The sequence below is a fragment of the Anolis carolinensis genome, unplaced genomic scaffold (assembly GCF_035594765.1).
Source record: "Anolis carolinensis isolate JA03-04 unplaced genomic scaffold, rAnoCar3.1.pri scaffold_12, whole genome shotgun sequence".
Classification (NCBI taxonomy): Eukaryota; Metazoa; Chordata; class Lepidosauria; order Squamata; family Dactyloidae; genus Anolis; species Anolis carolinensis.
The window spans coordinates 15908756-15926549 of record NW_026943823.1 but is presented as its reverse complement, the minus strand read 5'-3'; the positions used below and the strand labels follow the sequence as shown (position 1 = coordinate 15926549).

At 45.5% G+C, this 17794-nt stretch overlaps 1 protein-coding gene across 4 annotated transcripts in view; it reads right to left on the bottom strand.

Annotated features, from left to right (window-relative positions):
* Window positions 1–17794, bottom strand: part of dlg3 (discs large MAGUK scaffold protein 3) — a 97479-nt gene that overhangs the window by 24438 nt on the left and 55247 nt on the right. For all 4 annotated transcript variants that reach the window (XM_062963988.1, XM_062963987.1, XM_062963986.1 and 1 more), the window contains 5 exons: window positions 16502–16638; window positions 14176–14320; window positions 13044–13203; window positions 8120–8276; window positions 381–483 (listed from right to left, as the gene is read on the bottom strand). In XM_062963988.1, coding sequence (XP_062820058.1) covers window positions 381–483; window positions 8120–8276; window positions 13044–13203; window positions 14176–14320; window positions 16502–16638 — 702 coding nt within the window. The remainder of the gene's footprint in view (window positions 1–380; window positions 484–8119; window positions 8277–13043; window positions 13204–14175; window positions 14321–16501; window positions 16639–17794) is intronic.

Genomic DNA, 17794 nt, shown 5'->3' with positions numbered 1-17794 from the left:
GGATAAGTGAGACTCTACTGTAATATAATTACACAAATAAATATAATAATAAATATAATACTACAGTATATAACATAATATTATAATTATAAAATCATTATAATTGTATAATATGATTTCAAAAATAAGTATTATTATTATAAATATAATACTACAATATATAATATAATTGTATAATAATATAATAAATATAATATAATAATATATGATATACTGTAATTATAGTTGTATAATAATATAGTTATAATTGCATAATATAATAACAGCAGCAACAACAAAGATAATAATATAATATAATCACTGCTCACTCTCTTAAAGGAGACTCAAAGGGGCCCCCAGTGAGAAAGGACTTGCGGAAGGGTTGCGGCCTCATTGCTTACCTTCCGGCCGATACTGGGCCACGATGGTGACCGTCTGGCCGGCCCGCTTCAGCGCCGCGGCTGCCTGTTCGTGGGTCGCATTCCGGAGGTTGACACCGTTCACCTGGGAAAAGACACCACAGTCAGATGGGCTCCGGAAGGGGAAGGCTAGAGGCCACTATAACCAAAAATGTAATCTAATAATCTATATATATAAAAGGGTAATGAAATTTCGGCCTAGGACAGAACAACAAAACTACACATCCCAGAAACACTACACTGGGCAACACAACCCCTCATCCATGCCTCTATGTTCATACAACAAAAAGAAAAGAAAAATAAAGTCCTAATTAGAGGGAGAGGAATAATTGTTTTCATCCAATTGCTGCCAGTTAGAAGGCTAAGCTCCGCCCACTTGGTCTCCTAGCAACCCACTCAGCCCAGGGGACAGGCAGAGTTAGGCCTCACTTAGGCCTCTTCCACACTGCCTATAAGATACACATTATCTGATTTTAACTGGATTATATGGCAGTGTAGACTCAAGGCCCTTCCACACAGCTATATAACCCATTTATAATCTTATATTATCTGCTTTGAACTGGATTATCTTGACTCCACACTGCCATATAATCCACTTCAGTGTGCAGTCGGACACAACTGGAGTTAATGTCAGGGGAAAACCTTTACCCTTGACCTTAACTACCACCAATTCCTCAATACTTTATTTCTCATACCACCATACTTCGCCACAGCAACGCGTGCCCGGGCACAGCTAGTATAAACTATAAGACAGTATTTTCTATATATGCTATTGTCATAGAACATTCAATGTATAAACAAGGATGATAGAGATTCAAAATATACTAAATGCTTCAAAAAAACACGTCTCTAAACCAAAATATAATCAATGTGTTACAATGTGGGTCGGGCCACAAATGGGATGTCAGGACTGGGATGGGCGGAGTTACAAGCTCTGAGGCAGGGCTGAGCTTCTATCCCTGTCCTGCAGCGCCGGCCAGGTCACAGGGGGCGGGGCTAGAGGAGGGGGCGGGGCCTCTTCCCAAGTGCCTGATGGGGCTGAACCTCTCTACCCCGCCCCCCATGTTCTAACAAGCGCCTCAGGGGAGGTATACAGAGGCTCAGCCCTGTCTTGTGCTCTTGGGAAGAGGCCCCGCCCCCTTCTCTAGCCCCGCCCTTTAGTCCTAAAAGGCCTCTCGGGAGAGGTATAGAGGCTCAGCCCTGTCTTGGGCTCTTGGGAAGAAGCCCCGCCCCCTTCTCTAGCCCCGCCCTTTAGTGCTAAAAGGCCTCTCGGGAGAGGTATAGAGGATCAGCCCTGTCTTGGGCTCTTGGGAAGAGGCCCCACCCCCTTCTCTAGCCCCGCCCTTTAGTCCTAAAAGGCCTCTCGGGAGAGGTATAGAGGCTCAGCCCTGCCTTGGGCTCTTGGGAAGAAGCCCCGCCCCCTTCTCTAGCCCCGCCCTTTAGTGCTAAAAAGCCTCTCAGGAGAGGTATAGAGGCTCAGCCCTGTCTTGGGCTCTTGGGAAGAGGCCCCGCCCCCTTCTCTAGCCCCGCCCTTTAGTCCTAAAATGCCTCTCAGGAGAGGTATAGAAGCTCAGCCCTGTCTTGTGCTCTTGGAAGGAGGCCCCGCCCCCTTCCCTAGCTCCGCCCTCTGTGTCCCAACAAGAGCCTTAGGAGAGGAATAGATCCTCAGCCCTGTCTCGGGCTCTTGGAAAGAAGCCATGCCCACTTGTCTAGCTCCATCCCCTGTGTCCTAACAGGCGCCTCAGGTGCTCAGCCCTGTCTCGGCTGTTGGGAAGAGGCCCCGCCCCTCCTCTGGCCCCGCCCCCGTGTCCTAATAGGTACCATCACCGCCCCCCTGGATCTCACCAGCGCCCACTGGGGGGTGGTAACGCCCACTTTGGGAATCACTGAACTAGACTGATCCTCTCCACAAAACCCATAATTCCTTGAACTCATTTCCAAAGAGCCAAGGTACTGTTCCAAGGCACATCTAGCACCCCAAATGCCCATCACTCTGCCCACTTGACCCCTCTCCCCAAAACCCATGACTCGCCATACTACGTATTGCAACAGATGCCAAAGGAATAGATGCCAAGGTTTTGCAAACCATTTGTACCCAGTGGCAGAGCAAACCTGGCACCCCAAAGGCCAACCTGGGTGCCAGGTTGGCCTCTCCCCAAAACCGACAACCCATTACTCCTTGCACACCATTGCATACCACTGCCAAAGAGCCAAGGTAATGCTCCAAAGCAAATTTGTCACCACAAATGCCCATCTGGCTGTATGCTTGGCTCTGTTCCACCAAATCCAAACACATCATGCCTTGGAGCCTGTTGTATGCAATGAAAAGAGGCTAGATGCCAAGGTTGTGCTTCTCGCAAACTCAGAACCCCAAATGCCCATTTGCCTTACCCATTGACCCCCACCCCAAAACCCAAACCCATCATTGCCTTAGAGCCCATCGTATGCACTGCCTTAGAGCTGGATACTAAGGTTGTGCTCCTAGCAAACAGGGCTCTCCAAATCCCAGCCTGGCGAGTCCCCATTCCAAATACCCATCTACACAAGTCTTTGGCTCTATTGTACCCAGTGCCAAGGGGCCAGAATCCAAGGATGTGCAATGTTTCATTCTTTTGTAATGTTTGCACATTCTTTAGGTTTTAAATTGTATTACTTTTATTGTTAGCCACTTTGGATCTCTTATTAAGAGAGATAAAGCAGGATACAACTAATAATAATAATGATGATGTTAACCGACTATATCTGCCTAGAAGATCAGGTGGCAGAGGACTCTTACAAGTAAAACAAGCAGTCAAAGAAGAAGAACATGCCCTGGCAGAAGATGGAAAGCAAAGTGAAGAACCTGCTTTGATTGAAGTCAAAAATCAGAAACTCCTCAAAGCATAGCAGACAAAAAACCAGTACATGAAAACCGCACTACAAACTAGAGCTGACAGCTGGCACAACAAAACATTGCATGGAAAGTTCCTTGACACAATTGAAGGAAAAGCTGACAAGGATGACCTGGCTATGCCTCATGAATGGGACTCTGAAGAAGGAGACAGAAGGCCTGATCCTTGCAGCCCAGGAGCAAGCCATCAGGACAAATGCAATTAAAGGCAAGATCGAAAAATCAGCTGATGACCCAAAATGCAGACTGTGCAAGGAAACTGACGAAACCATTGATCCTATCCTCAGCTGCTGTAAGAAAATCGCACAGACAGACTACAAACAGAGGCACAACTATGTGGCCCAAATGATTCATTGGAACTTATGCCTCAAGTACCACCTCCCAGCAGCAAAAAACTGGTGGGATCACAAACCTGCAAAAGTATTGGAAAATGAGCACGCAAAGATACTGTGGGACTTCCGAATCCAGACTGACAAAGTTCTGGAACACAACACACCAGACATCACAGTTGTGTAAAAGAAAAAGGTTTGGATCATTGATTTCGCCATCCTAGGTGACAGTCGCATTGACGAAAAACAAGAGGAAAAACTCAGCCGCTATCAGGACCTCAAGATTGAACTTCAAAGAGTCTGGCAGAAACCAGTGCAGGTGGTCCCGGTGGTGACTGGCACATTGGGTGACGTGCCAAAAGATATCAGCTGGCATTTGGAAACAATAGACATTGACAAAATTACGATCTGCCAACTGCAAAAGGCCACCCTACTGGGATCTGCGCGCATCATCCGAAAATACATCACACAGTCCTAGACACTTGGGAAGTGTTCGACTTGTGATTTTGTGATACGAAATCCAGCATATCTATCTTTTTTGCTGTGTCATACAATACCGTTGTGTCAATAATAATAATAATAATAATAATAATAATAATAATAATAATAATAATGGTAATAACAACAACAACAATAACCCAACACCTCAAATGCCAGTCTGGCTGACTGCTTAACCCTCCTCCCCAAACCCAAACCCACAACTCCTTACAGCCCATTGCATTCAAGCTTTTGCTCCAATGTAAACATGGCATCCCAAATCCCGACCTGACTGATTGCTTGACACCCCCCCCCCCCCCGGCCCCTAAACCTTGGAGCCCATTATACGCAATGCCGAAGGGCTGGATGCCAAGTGTGTGCTCCCAGCTAACTTGGCACTCCAAATGGCAACCTCTCGAATCTCCATTTCCTTAAGTCTTTGACCCCGTTGCATCCAGGGCCAAAGGGCTGGTTCTATCATAAAAACATGGAACAAGTTTATTAAACTACACAAACTTTGTTTTTGTGTGAGGGACATCCTGCAGCACATTTTGCTCTAATTTTTGTTCTATAAATATCTCATCGAGTCTCAACCAATTACTTGTGGCAGCCACAAAATGGAGTAGAACAACGACTTTCAAAGTAAGTACTGCACTATTAAACAGGAAATAACACTTTCAAACCAGGAACAGAAAAATTGGTTACATAATGTAATCATCATAATCACCATCCTAACGGCTGACCACTTGGCTCCCTCCCTCCCTAACCCATTCCACCTTAGACCACATTGCACTGGTTTCCAAAGGGCCAGATGCCAAGGTTGTCCTCCTTGCAAACGTGGCACCCTCAGTCCCAACCCAGCTGACCAATTGACCCCAAACCCCAATCCGGCACACCTTGGACCCCACAACCTGAACCCATCATTCCTGGGAGCCCATGGCACTTGATGCTGAAGAGTCAGACCCTAAGGCTTTGCTTGAAAGCAAACTTGGCACCCCCAAATGCCAACCTGGCTGAACGGAGGAGCCGCCTCTTCACGGAGATATGGTCTCCATGCAACCTGAGCTGGACGATGGGCTTCGCGCTCCCTGGCCCCGCGGAAAGGCTCCATCGAGACCCTGTGAATCTAGCTGATTATTTCCACTGAAACCACCCAATTTTAACATAAAATCTGTGAGAAGAGGAAATAAGTTTTCTCCAAGCTGGGTTGGGCTCTCCCAGACCGGTTTGGTGAGATGTCGATTCTACCTGCCAGCAAAGTGGGTTAACCCTTTCATGCCTGGTGCAGAAAAGAGGCTTGGGTGCCCAAAAATGCAGAGGATTGGAAAAGAGACATTACCAACAGGGTGGGTAACTGTTTGAAGTTGGAATTCCTGACCCTCCAAAACAGAAAACACAAGATGAAACTGGAAGTGGCCAAACATTTTGGTTGCAACAGTGCTGGGAGTGACTGGGAAGTGAATATTTGCACCTTGAAGGCTTTCTGGAGGCCAGAAAAAGCGCAACGCTGGAAGTGTAGAGAGGCAGCTTCAAAGGCCTTCCAGGAAATGATGGTACTTGCAGTACAGCACACATGGGGTGCCTCTACATTGCTGAAAGGAAGCAGTTTGGTACCATGTTAACTGCCAGGGTTCAATACTATGAAAGTGTGAGAGTTATCACTTTGCAGGCCTTTAGCCATCTCTGCCAAAGAGTATACTGAATGACAACTCCCAAGATTCCCTAGCCTTGAGTTGTGGCATTTTAAAATGGTGCCAAAGTGCATTCATTCTGCAGTGTAGATGCACCTAGATCAGAGCTTTCCAAACTATGTTTCAGCACACACTAGTATCACACCTGAAAAATATCTATCTAGACATGTCTACATATATTTGTGTGTTCATTTCCCCTCTGTAATATTTGCAAGCCCTATATATAGGTAGGTAAGAATATATTCATATCTATCCAGACATCTCTCTTTATATAGATACTAGCTGTGCCCGGCCACGCCTTGCTGTGGCGAAGTATGGTGGTATGGGAAATAAAGTATTGAGGAATTGGTGGTAGTTAAGGTAAAGTGTAAAGGTTTCCCCCTGACATTAAGTCCATTATAAATGGGTTATATAGCTGTGTGGAAGGGCCTTGAATCTACACTGCCATATAATCCAGTTAAAAGCAGATAATCTGTATCTTATAGGCAGTGTGGAAGAGGCCTAAGTGAGGCCTAACTCTGCCTGTCCCCTGGGCTGAGTGGGTTGCTAGGAGACCAAGTGGGCAGAGCTTAGCCTTCTAACTGGCAGCAATTGGATAAAAACAATTATTCCTCTCCCTCTAATTAGGACTTTATTTTTCTTTTCTTTTTGTTGTATGAACGTAGAGGCATGGATGAGGGGTTGTGCTGCCAAGTTTAATGTTTCTGGGATGTGTAGTTTTGTTGTTTTGTCCTAGGCCGAAATTTCATTACTCTTTTATATATATAGATATATATTCATATCTATCTAGACATGTCTACATATATTTGTGTGTTCATTTCCATTTGCAAGCCCTATATATAGGTAGGTAAGAATATATTCATATCTATCCAGACAGCTCTCTTTATATAGATATTTGCAGAGACTTGCAAACATATGAGGGGAAATTCATATATAAAATTAATGTATATCGATAGATACACATATAATAATAATAATAATAATAATAATAATAACAACAACAACTTTATTTTTATACCCCGCTCCATCTCCCCGAAGGGACTCAGGGCGGCTTACATGGGGCCAGGCCCGATAAAATAAACAAAACAGTAACAAAGCAATAAAACAATTATTGTTTTATAATATTGTTTTATAATAATAAAGGTACATAGAGATGGCAAAAGCTTGCAAGGGGTTAATGCCTATATCTGTAGGAGAGCTTAACAAATATTTCAGGGGAAAATGCTTTCATAAAATTAATGAATATATATTTTTCTTCTTCCTGACTTGCAAGGGTGTCTTTCTCTTTTCAAAACATTCCCTTGATTAAGAGCGAGGGAGGCTTTGCAAAAGAAAACACACTGATAAGGGAGGAGAAGAGAGAAATAGATCACATATTGCAAGCAATAGCCTGCAGGCTCCATTGCTGGCCTTGACCGTGACCCGATTATAAGCCGGGGGAGGCTTTTTCAGCTCATAAATAAGGGCTGAAAAACTTGGCTTATCTTCGAGTAGATACGGTACTACTAAAATTGATACGTTTCTAATTAAGAAAAGAAAATCTGTTGATAATGGTGTTTGTGATGATGTATATATTTTCATATATAGTACTAGCTGTGCCTGGCCACGCGTTTCTATGGCGAAGTATGGTGATATGGGAAATAAAATATTGAGGAATTGGTGGTAGTTAAGGTAAAGGGTAAAGGTTTTCTCCGGACATTAAGTCCAGTTGTGTCCGACTGCATACTGAAGTGGATTATATGGCAGTGTGGAGTCAAGATAATCCAGTTCAAAGCGGATAATATAAGATTATAAATGGGTTATATAGCTGTGTGGAAGGGCCTTGAGTCTGCACTGCCATATAATCCAGTTCAAATCTGCTAATCTGTATTTTATAGGCAGTGGGGAAGAGGCCTAAGTGAGGCCTAACTCTGCCTGTCCCCTGGGCTGAGTGGGTTGCTAGAAGACCAAGTGGGCAGAGCTTAGCCTTCTAACTGGTAGCAATTGGATAAAAAACAATTATTCCTCTCCCTCTAATTAGGACTTTATTTTTCTTTTCTTTTTGTTGTATGAACGTTGAGGCATGGATGAGGGGTTGTGCTGCCAAGTTTAGTGTTTCTGGGATGTGTAGTTTTGTTGTTTTGTCCTAGGCCGAAATTTCATTACCCTTTTATATATATAGAATGAAAATTTTCCGGGTTGGTCTAACCTCTGGTTTGATAGTAACGCTGACTGACCATGTCGCGAAAGGAGGCCTGTCTCAAAAGCGTGTCCCTGACATGACAAGTGTGCAAAGCTCTGACCTATTTTGCGCACAAAGGAAGCCCCACCAAAAGGTAACCTCAATGCTCTCACCGAAAGGATGCGGTCTCCGCGCCGCAGCTCCCCACTCAGGTCAGCCGGCCCTCCGGCCAGGATGAACGAGACGAAGATGCCCTCGCCGTCCTCGCCGCCCACGATGTTGAAGCCCAAACCGGTGGAGCCCTTGTGCAAGGTGATCTTCCGGGGCTCCCTGCAAGAGACAGAGCACAGCGCATGAAAGCACAACCACAGCTGGAGGAGAAGGCATCCTTCTCTTGGACTCTGCCTTCCAGCAAGGAGTTCTGAGAGCGGCAGTACCAACATTCTTGCCCTTGCCCTTCTGCACTGTGCTAACACTTCCAAGTGCCATGGCAAGATCCTAAAAGGTTCTCATTGTTGTCATGCTAGACTGCAAGTGTCTAGGTTTCATGGTTTTCAGGCTACCATGGAAAAAAGAACATCCTATGGAATGTTAATGTTTATAGTTTGGGTGCATCTACACTGTAGGGTTAATGCAGCTCGGCACCACTTTCACTGCCACAGCTCCATGCTTTAGGCACCAATAATAAAGACTATTTAACATTACAGCCCCCAATATAATAATAATAATAATAATAATAATAATAATAATAATAATAATAAGCACGCAAAGATACTGTGGGACTTCCGAATCCAGACTGACAAAGTTCTGGAACACAACACACCAGACATCACAGTTGTGTAAAAGAAAAAGGTTTGGATCATTGATTTCACCATCCCAGGTGACAGTCGCATTGACGAAAAACAAGAGGAAAAACTCAGCCGCTATCAGGACCTCAAGACTGAACTTCAAAGACTCTGGCAGAAACCAGTGCAGGTGGTCCCGGTGGTGATCGGCACATTGGGTGCCGTGTCAAAAGATCTCTGCCGGCATTTGGAAACAATAGACATTGACAAAATTACGATCTGCCAAGTGCAAAAGGCCACCCTGCTGGGATCTGCACGCATCATCCGAAAATACATCACACAGTCCTAGACACTTGGGAAGTGTTCGACTTGTGATTTTGTGATACGAAATCCAGCATACCTATCTTGTTTGCTGTGTCATAATAAAATAATAATAATAATAACAACAACAACAACAACAACAACTTTATTTATACCCCGCCACCATCTCCCCACGGGGACTCAGGGCGGCCCAACCAGCATAATTTACAAAAAAAACAGCATAAATACATTGCACAATATACAAAAAATAAAACACAGTAAGACAATAAAACAGGAGTTAATACAGCGGTAATAATATCAATCAACCACCCATAGATCCCATAGCATTGGGAAACTGCAATGAAAGTGGGGTCAAACCACAGTCATTCCACGGTGTAGATGCAATCTGCATGCCATGGAAATGAGATCCAAAATCCCTGCCTAACCTATGCTTTGATTTTGGACAGCTGGTCTATTTTATTGTTGTTACTGTGTGCTTTCAAGCCCTTTCCAAGCTATGGTGACCCTATCAAGGCGTAGTAAAGGTAAAGGTTTTCCCCTGACATTAAGTCCAGTCGTGTCCGATTCTGGGGATTGGTGCTCATTTCCATTTCTAAGCCGAAGAGTCCGTGTTGTCCGTAGATACCTCCTAGGTCATGTAGCCGGCATGACTGCATGGAATGCTGTTCCATGCAGTTACCTTCCCACCGGAGCGGTACCTATTGATCTACTCACATTTGCATACATATCATACTCTGTCCCTAATTCCTTCCTTTCAAACGGGACGTCTCCCCAATTTCACCACATCTCCCCGCATGCTTCACTAGCCCTCAGTCTCCTATTTCTGACCATTTGGGATGGAAATGGGCAGAGATAAATGCTACAAATCCTGACTATTCAGGGGATGCCAGGAGCAGCTATTCCCGACTCATGGAAACGGAGGTTCCTGCCAACTGGATCAACTCATAGAAGGGGCATCAAGGGTACCTGAGCTCCTTTTTGTGGATGGCAGCAGCCCACCGCGGTCGAGGTGCCCGCCTCACGTAGGACATGGAGGAGGAGGAGACGTTGACGGAGAACATGGTCGAGGTCTCTCTGTCTCTGGTCTAAAGGGCTGGCAGCGATGGCTGTTTTTATCTCGCTGCTGCTGCTGCCTCCCTTTCTGAGATAAACCAGGCTCCGGATGGGCCTTAACCCCTCCCTCCCCAACAGCATAATAAGCCCAAGACTCACCAGATTCCAGGCGGAAATGTGATTTACGGCTCTATTTGGCCGTTTTCTTTCTGTGCTCAAGAACCAGAGTCCCCGGGCATGAGCAGAGTGCCTTCCCCTCCACCCGTATATGGATGAAACATAGGAATTCCATTTTTTCACAGTGTTCTCAATGTTGAGGCTGTTATCAAATCCCACACTTTCTGAACAACTCGGATGCATTCTTTTGTGAGACTGCGGCATATTTTATTCTTGAGATTAGAAACTCTTAATTATGCTTTTCTTTATAATCCTCGGGATCCCTGGTGGCACAGTGTGTTAAAGCACTGAGCTGCTGAACTTGCGGACCAAAAGGTCCCAAGTTCAAATCCCGGGAGCAGAATGAGCACCCACTGTCAGCCCCAGCTCCTGCCAACCTAGCAGTTCGAAAACATGCAAATGTGAGTAGATCAATAGGTACCGCTCCAGCGGGAAAGTAACGGCGCTCCATGTAGTCATTATTTATTTATTTATTTATTTATTTATTTATTTACAGTATTTATATTCCGCCCTTCTCACCCCGAAGGGGACTCAGGGCGGATCACATTATAACACACACAGGGCAAACATTCAATGCCCATAAACACATCAAACAGAGACTGAGAGACACACGCAGAGGCAAGTTAACGTTCTCCTGAGGGGATGTTCGATTCTGGCCACAGGGGGGAGCAGCTGCTTCATCATCCACACTGACGGCACTTCCTCATTCCAGGTCGTAAATTAGTTAATCTTGCCTCCCCACTTTATAAGTGGTACCTTATCTCCTACTTGATAGATGCAACTGTCTTTCGGGTTGCTAGGTCAGCAACGAGCAGGGGCTATTTTTAATTTTTAATTGACGGGTGCTCACCCCGCCACGGGCTGGCCTCGAACTCATGACCTCATGGTCACAGTGATTTAAGGCAGCTGCTCAACAGCTGCGCCACAGCCCGGCCCCGGTCACATGACCTTGAAGGTGTCTATGGACAACGCTGGCTCTTCGGCTTAGAAATGGAGATGAGCACCAACCCCCAGAGTCAGACACGGGGAAACCTTTACCTTTCTACCTTATAATCCTCTCGTTGTATATGCCTGTGTGGTGAATTTGTTGTAGAATCATAGAATCATAGAATCATAGAATAGTAGAGTTGGAAGAGACCTCAAGGGCCATCTAGTCCAACCCCCCGCTAAGAAGCAGGAAATCGCATTCAAAGCACCCCCGACAGATGGCCATCCAGCCTCTGCTTAAAAGCCTCCAAAGAAGGAGCCTCCACCACGGAAGGTGAGGAATGCCAATATAGGCTGTGTGTGTGTATGTATGTGTGTGCCTTCCCCTCCAGATTGAAAAATAAGCTCCAAAGGCATTGCTTGGATTTCTTTTGTCCAGCGTCTGTTTCTCTCTGCTTGAGTGAAGAGGTCCCCAAGGCATGTGCAGAGTGCCTTTCCTCACCTTCCGCTCCAGGTTGAGGGACAGTATCCAAAGACTGGGTTGCTGTGAGTTTTCCGGGCTCTATGGCCATGTTCCAGAAGCATGCTCTCCTGACATTTCACCCGCATGTATAGCAGGCATCAGAGTTTGTGAGGTCTGTTGGAAACTAGGCAAGAGGGGTCATCCATCTATAATCTGTCATCTGTCTGTCTGTCCGTCTAATCTTATCTATCTATCCATCCATCCATCCATCCAGACTAGATGATGGATGCATCATCTGTCTGTCTGTCCATCCCTCACTCCACCCATCTATCAACTATTGTCTGTCTGTCCATTCATCTATTGCAACCATCTATGTATCTACCTATGTATCTATCTCTAGTCTGTCTATCTGTCTATCTTATCAATCAATCCATCCATCCATCTATCATCTACCATCTTCTGGCTGTCTATATATCTATCTTATCTATCTATCCATCAATCTGTCGGGTCGGTGCTTATTTCAATTACTAAGCCGAAGAGCCGGCGTTGTCCATAGATGCCTCCAAGGTCATGTGGCTGGCATGACTGCATGGATCATTGTTACTTTCCCACAGAAGTGGTACTTATTGATCTACTCACATTTGCATGTTTTCGAATTAAAGTTAGAAGAAGCTGGGGCTAACAGCGGGAGTTCAACCCGCTCTCTGGATTCGAAACGGCGACCTTTTGGTCAGCGAGTTCAGCAGCTCAGCAGTTTAATCTGATGCACCACTGATTATTACATTGTCAGTTCCTTATTGCTCGGAAAGTCCACAAATCGTTGCTAAAAGGTAAAGGTTTCCCCTGACATTAAGTCCAGTCATGTACGACTCTGGGGGTTGGTACTCATCTCCATTTCTAAGCCGAAGAGCCGGCGTTGTCCATAGACACCTCCAAGGTCATGTGGAGGCCGGCATGACTGCATGGAGCGCCGTTACCTTCCTGCCGGAGCGGTACCTATTGATCTACTCACATTGGCATGTTTTCGAACTGCTAGGTTGGCAGAAGCTGGAGCTAACAGTGGGCGCTCATTCCGCTCCTCGGATTTGAACCTGGGACCTTTTGGTCCGCAAGTTCAGCAGCTCAGTGCTTTAACACACTGTGCCACCGGAGGCTCCTTTGCTAGTCTTTCAAAATACCTTCAGTTGATTTCTCATTTAAAACCCATGTTGATTTGGTTAGAGAGCTTAAAACCTTGGGCGGCTCCTTTAAACCTGATTCCCCCAAATAAAGTTGTGACATTTGGACTCTCTAAAAGTTTGGGCTAAAAGGCGGAGGGAAACCCAGGGTTCAGTGGGGAAGGCCGCGGGGCCGTCAGTCTGTCTGTCTCACCTGGTGAAGTCCTCGTCCCCCATCAGGTGCCGCGGGATGGGCGAGTAGCGGGCCGGCGTGACCTGCGGTGGAGGCGGGTAGGCGGGCTTGGGCTCCAAGCCGCCCAGGTAGCCCAGGCCAGGGTTATGGCTTATGTGGTTGTCGGCCAAGGCGGAGAAGGCTGGGGAGGGAAAGCAGGGAAAAAGGTGAGCTGAGCCGTGGACGATGAGGCAGAAATGGCACCCATTGGGAGACACACACCGAGAGCACCCTACCTTTCCCTCACCATAATCAGTCTCAATCCAGTCCATCCCTATTCTGCCAGGCACAATCAAAACACTCCTGACAGATTACCATCCAGCCTCTTCATTATGATATCTAGTTGAATAACTAGCTGCCATCTAGATTAAGTTATTGAATTAATCTTCTTGTATGGAAACCTGGAAAAGGCAGATGCCAGGGATTGAATCTGAGACCTTGAGGATGCACAGCATGCTATCTATTTATTTATTTATCCATCTATCTACCCTGTTTCCCCTAAAATAAGACATCCCCAGAAAATAAGACCTAGTAGAGGTTTTGCTGAATTGCTAAATATAAGGCCTCCCCCAAAAGTAAGACCTAGCAAAGTTTTTGTTTGGAAGCATGCCCAACGAACATGCAGGATCGGTAAATGTACATACCATAGAGTGTTGTACATGGAAATAATGGTAGTAACAAGACATTCTTGATAGGATTCAGAGTTTGTCTGGTTATGCTTGTTTGTGTTGACAAATATATAATAAATGTTCATTTTTTTGTTCAACAATAAATGTGAATTCTTCTTCATGGAAAAATAAGACATCCCCTGAAAATAAGATCTAGAGCATCTTTGGGAGCAAAAATTAATATAAGACAGTGTCATATTTTCGGGGAAACACGGTATCTATCCATCCTCTATCCCAGGCATGGGCAAACTTTGACCCTCCAGGTTTTTTGGACTCCTACTCCCACAATGCTAAAAAATGAGCTTGGGAAGGTTACTCTACCTCCCTCCTTACCTCCCTACCTATTGCCTGAATGAAATGACTGGATTAATCTTCTGGCTTGAAAACCTGCAACAGGCAGCTGCCAGGCCCTAAGCCAATGCAGGGATGATGGGCCAGGCACTTACTGCTGGCGTAGTCGGGCGGGGCGTAGATGTCGTTGAGGTGGGCACTGCCCGGCTTGGCCACCTTCAGGTACACCATGTCGGAGGTGTTCTTCAGGGCGGCCACAGCCTCTTCGTGCCGGACGTCCTGCAGGTTGGTGTTGTTCACCTGGGTCATAAGAGAGAGAGGAGGGTCAGCAGGTGAAAGAGAGGCCTCTGTGTGCCTGGCATCTGTTACTTCATTTGGCTATCATAAGACAGCTTTGGCATCTGCTTTAGTCTGAGCTTTGGCCAGACTGATATAGCATTAGGTAAAGTAAAGGTAAAGGTTTCCCCTGACGTTGTCCACCGGGGGTTGGTGCTCATCTCCATTTCTAAGCCGAAGAGCCAGCGTTGTCCGTAGACACCGCTGGAGCGGTACCTATTGATCTACTCACATTTGCATGTTTTCGAACTGCTAGGTTGGCAGAAGCTGGAGCTAACAGCAGGCGCTCACTCCGTTCCCTGGATTCAAACCTGCAACTTTTTGGTCTGCAAGTTCAGCAGCTCAGCGCTTCAACACGCTGCGCCTCCAGGGGCTCCAATAAGGTACTTATAGGGTTAGATATTATAAAGTACTAGCTTTGCCTGGCCATGCGTTGTTGTGGCTTATGGGAATCATTTGTTGGCCAGGTGGAATAGCAGTGAATAGCCTTGCAGCCTCAAAGCCTGGCCATTTTCTGGAGTAGCTGGAGTAGCACCCTCAATTAAAGAGCCTGGCTACTTCCTTAGTAGGGGAATCCTTGTTTGGCCAGCTCAAACTGCACTGAATAGTCTTGCAGCTTAAAAGCCTGGCCACTTTCTACATAGGGCATCCTTGCTAGGCCAGGTTCAAATCAGATAATCTGTATTTTATAGGCAGTGTGGAAGAGGCCTGATTGAAGAGGCCCTGGGCACCATTAAATGGCTGAGTGGGTTGCTAGGAGACAAAGTGGGCGGAGCTTAGCCTTCTAACTGGCAGCAATGGGAAAGAAACAGTTATTCCTCTCCCTCTAATTAGGACTTTATTTTTCTTGGTTTTTTATGTAAGAACACAGTCCAGATGACCATGTCTTTTGTGGCCAAATTTGGTGTGTTTTGGTTGTGTACTCTTGTTGTTTAAGTTAAGGGAAAAGCTATCAGAACATGGAGAGAATATGGAGAGAATACATTGTCTACTGTGTTTGTTACTGTCTCTGTATGTTGCGTGCTCTGTTTGTAATTGCATATCACTGTTTTTCCTTTGTGTTTAAATAATTTTTTTTTAAAAAAAGGTATTCATTGAAAATTGAAAACTAGGTTGAATTGTTTGACTCAATTTTTTTTATCGTGTCAGAAGCGACTTGAGAACATACTGCAAGTCACTTCTGGTATGAGAGAATTGGCTGTCTACAGAGACGTTGCCCAGGGGAAGCCTGGATGTGTTACCATCCTGCTGGGAAGCTTCTCTCATGTCCCTGCAAACTAGCACTGACAGATGGGAGCTCGCCCTATCTCGTAGATTCGAACCAATCAGCAGTTCAGCTGGCAAAAGGATTTAACCCGTTGCTCCACTGTGGCTTGATTCATTGAAAAATTGGAGCAAAATGTGCTGCATGATGTCCCACAAAAACGATTTTGACACAGTGTGTTAAAGCGCTGAGCTGCTGAACTTGTGGACCAAAAGATCCCAGGTTCAAATCCCTGGAGCAGAATGAGCGCCCGCTGTTAGCCCCAGTTCCTGCCAACCTAGCAGTTTGAAAACATGCAAATGTGAGTAGATCAATAGGTACCGCTCCGGTGGGAAGGTAACGGCGCTCCATGCAGTCATGCCGGCCACATGACCTTGGAGGTGTCTACGGACAACGCCGGCTCTTCGGCTTAGAAATGGAGATGAGCACCAACCCCCAGAGTCGGTCACGACTTGACTTAATGTCAGGGGAAACCTTTACGTTTACTAAACTTTTCCCATGTTTTTATAACAGAACCAATTAGGAAATGTCATTGACAACCCAGGAACAAAAATTGTGTTACATAGTGTATAATTTTCAGGAAGTCAGGATACTTCTAAATAGTGGGATCCGGTTTCTGCTTATTGTGGGCAACGTGAATGCTGGTAAGGCACAAGCTGGGGAAGGGTGCTTTATGGGGACGCTGATGCCAGAATCCTACAACTTTTCCCAGCTCTAATAAGAGCCCCACAGGATGCCTAGCTAAGCATGTGGCTCTCCCAATTGACCAGGATTCTGCATGGACTTAAACCAACCGCAGACCCTTTTGGGGTCTGACTCATAGTGTGTATACACTATTGTTAACCCCAAAACCCCACAGAAAGAGCGAGGCTCCTGCTCACCGCTAGCAGTCGGTCCCCAATTTGCAGGCGCCCGTCCTTCTGGGCTGCCCCACCTTCGATGATCTTGGTGATGTAGATGCTGTTGTCTCCAGGGATGTGCTGGTTCCCGATGCCCCCTGCGATGCTGAAGCCCAGTCCTGGAAGGGAATGGATGGGACAAAAAGCAAGGTTAGCAGGCCCCCAAATACTTGCATTGGGGAATATATGCTCATGCACCCCCATTCGCTGTCACTGAGAAGTCCATGAGGTTCTCCACTTCTCATGCCATGTGGCTCCTGTTGATATTATTCTGCTGAGGGGCACCGGATTCCCGCACAAGAGGGAGGGAATGGAAATGAGCCTCCACATTGACTCAAGTCTCATGCGCCATATAATCTAACTAGCTGTGCCCGGCCACGCATTGCTGTGGCGAAGTCTGGTGGTATGGGAAATAAAGTATTGAGGAATTGGTGGTAGTTAAGGTAAAGGGTAAAGGTTTCCCCCTGACATTAAGTCCATTATAAATGGGTTATACAGCTGTGTAGAAGGGCCTTGAGTCTACACTGCCATATAATCCAATTAAAATCAGATAATCTGTACTTTATAGCTTTATTATAGGACTTTATTTTCCTTTTCTTTTTATTGTATGAACGTAGAGGCATGGATGAGGGGTTGTGTTTCTGGGATGTGTAGTTTTGTTGTTTTGTCCTAGGCCGAAATTTCATTACCCTTTTATATAGAGAGATGCGCACATCTATTTTTAAAATCCTGAAGTCAAAAAAATTATTTGCTGCCGAATGTAATGCACAGCGGCAAAAAGTGCACTTTATGATATGGCCCCAAAAGGTGCACATCAGAGTTGCCGCCTGCTTATTAATTTATTTATTAATTAGCGACATTTATATCCCGCCCTCCTCAGGGTGGCTTACAAGTTATATCTACATACAATACAGGGTGTTTGACAAAGAACCTCCTAGTTTTAATGTGTCATACATTAAAACTAGGGAGTTCTTTTTCAAACACTGTATATTATATTATTAGTATAGCACAATACAGTAGAATTTCACTTATCCAACATAAACGGGCCAGCAGAACGTTGGATAAGCGAAAATGTTGGATAATGAGGGATTAAGAAAAAGCCTATTAAATATCAAATTACGCTATGATTTTACAAATTACTGTATATACTCGAGTATAAGCTTAGTTTTTCAGCCCTTTTTTTAAGACTGAAAAAGCCCCCCTCGGCTTATACTCAGGTGAGGGTCCTGGTTGGCTTATGTTTGGGTCAGCTTATACTCGAGAATATATGGTACA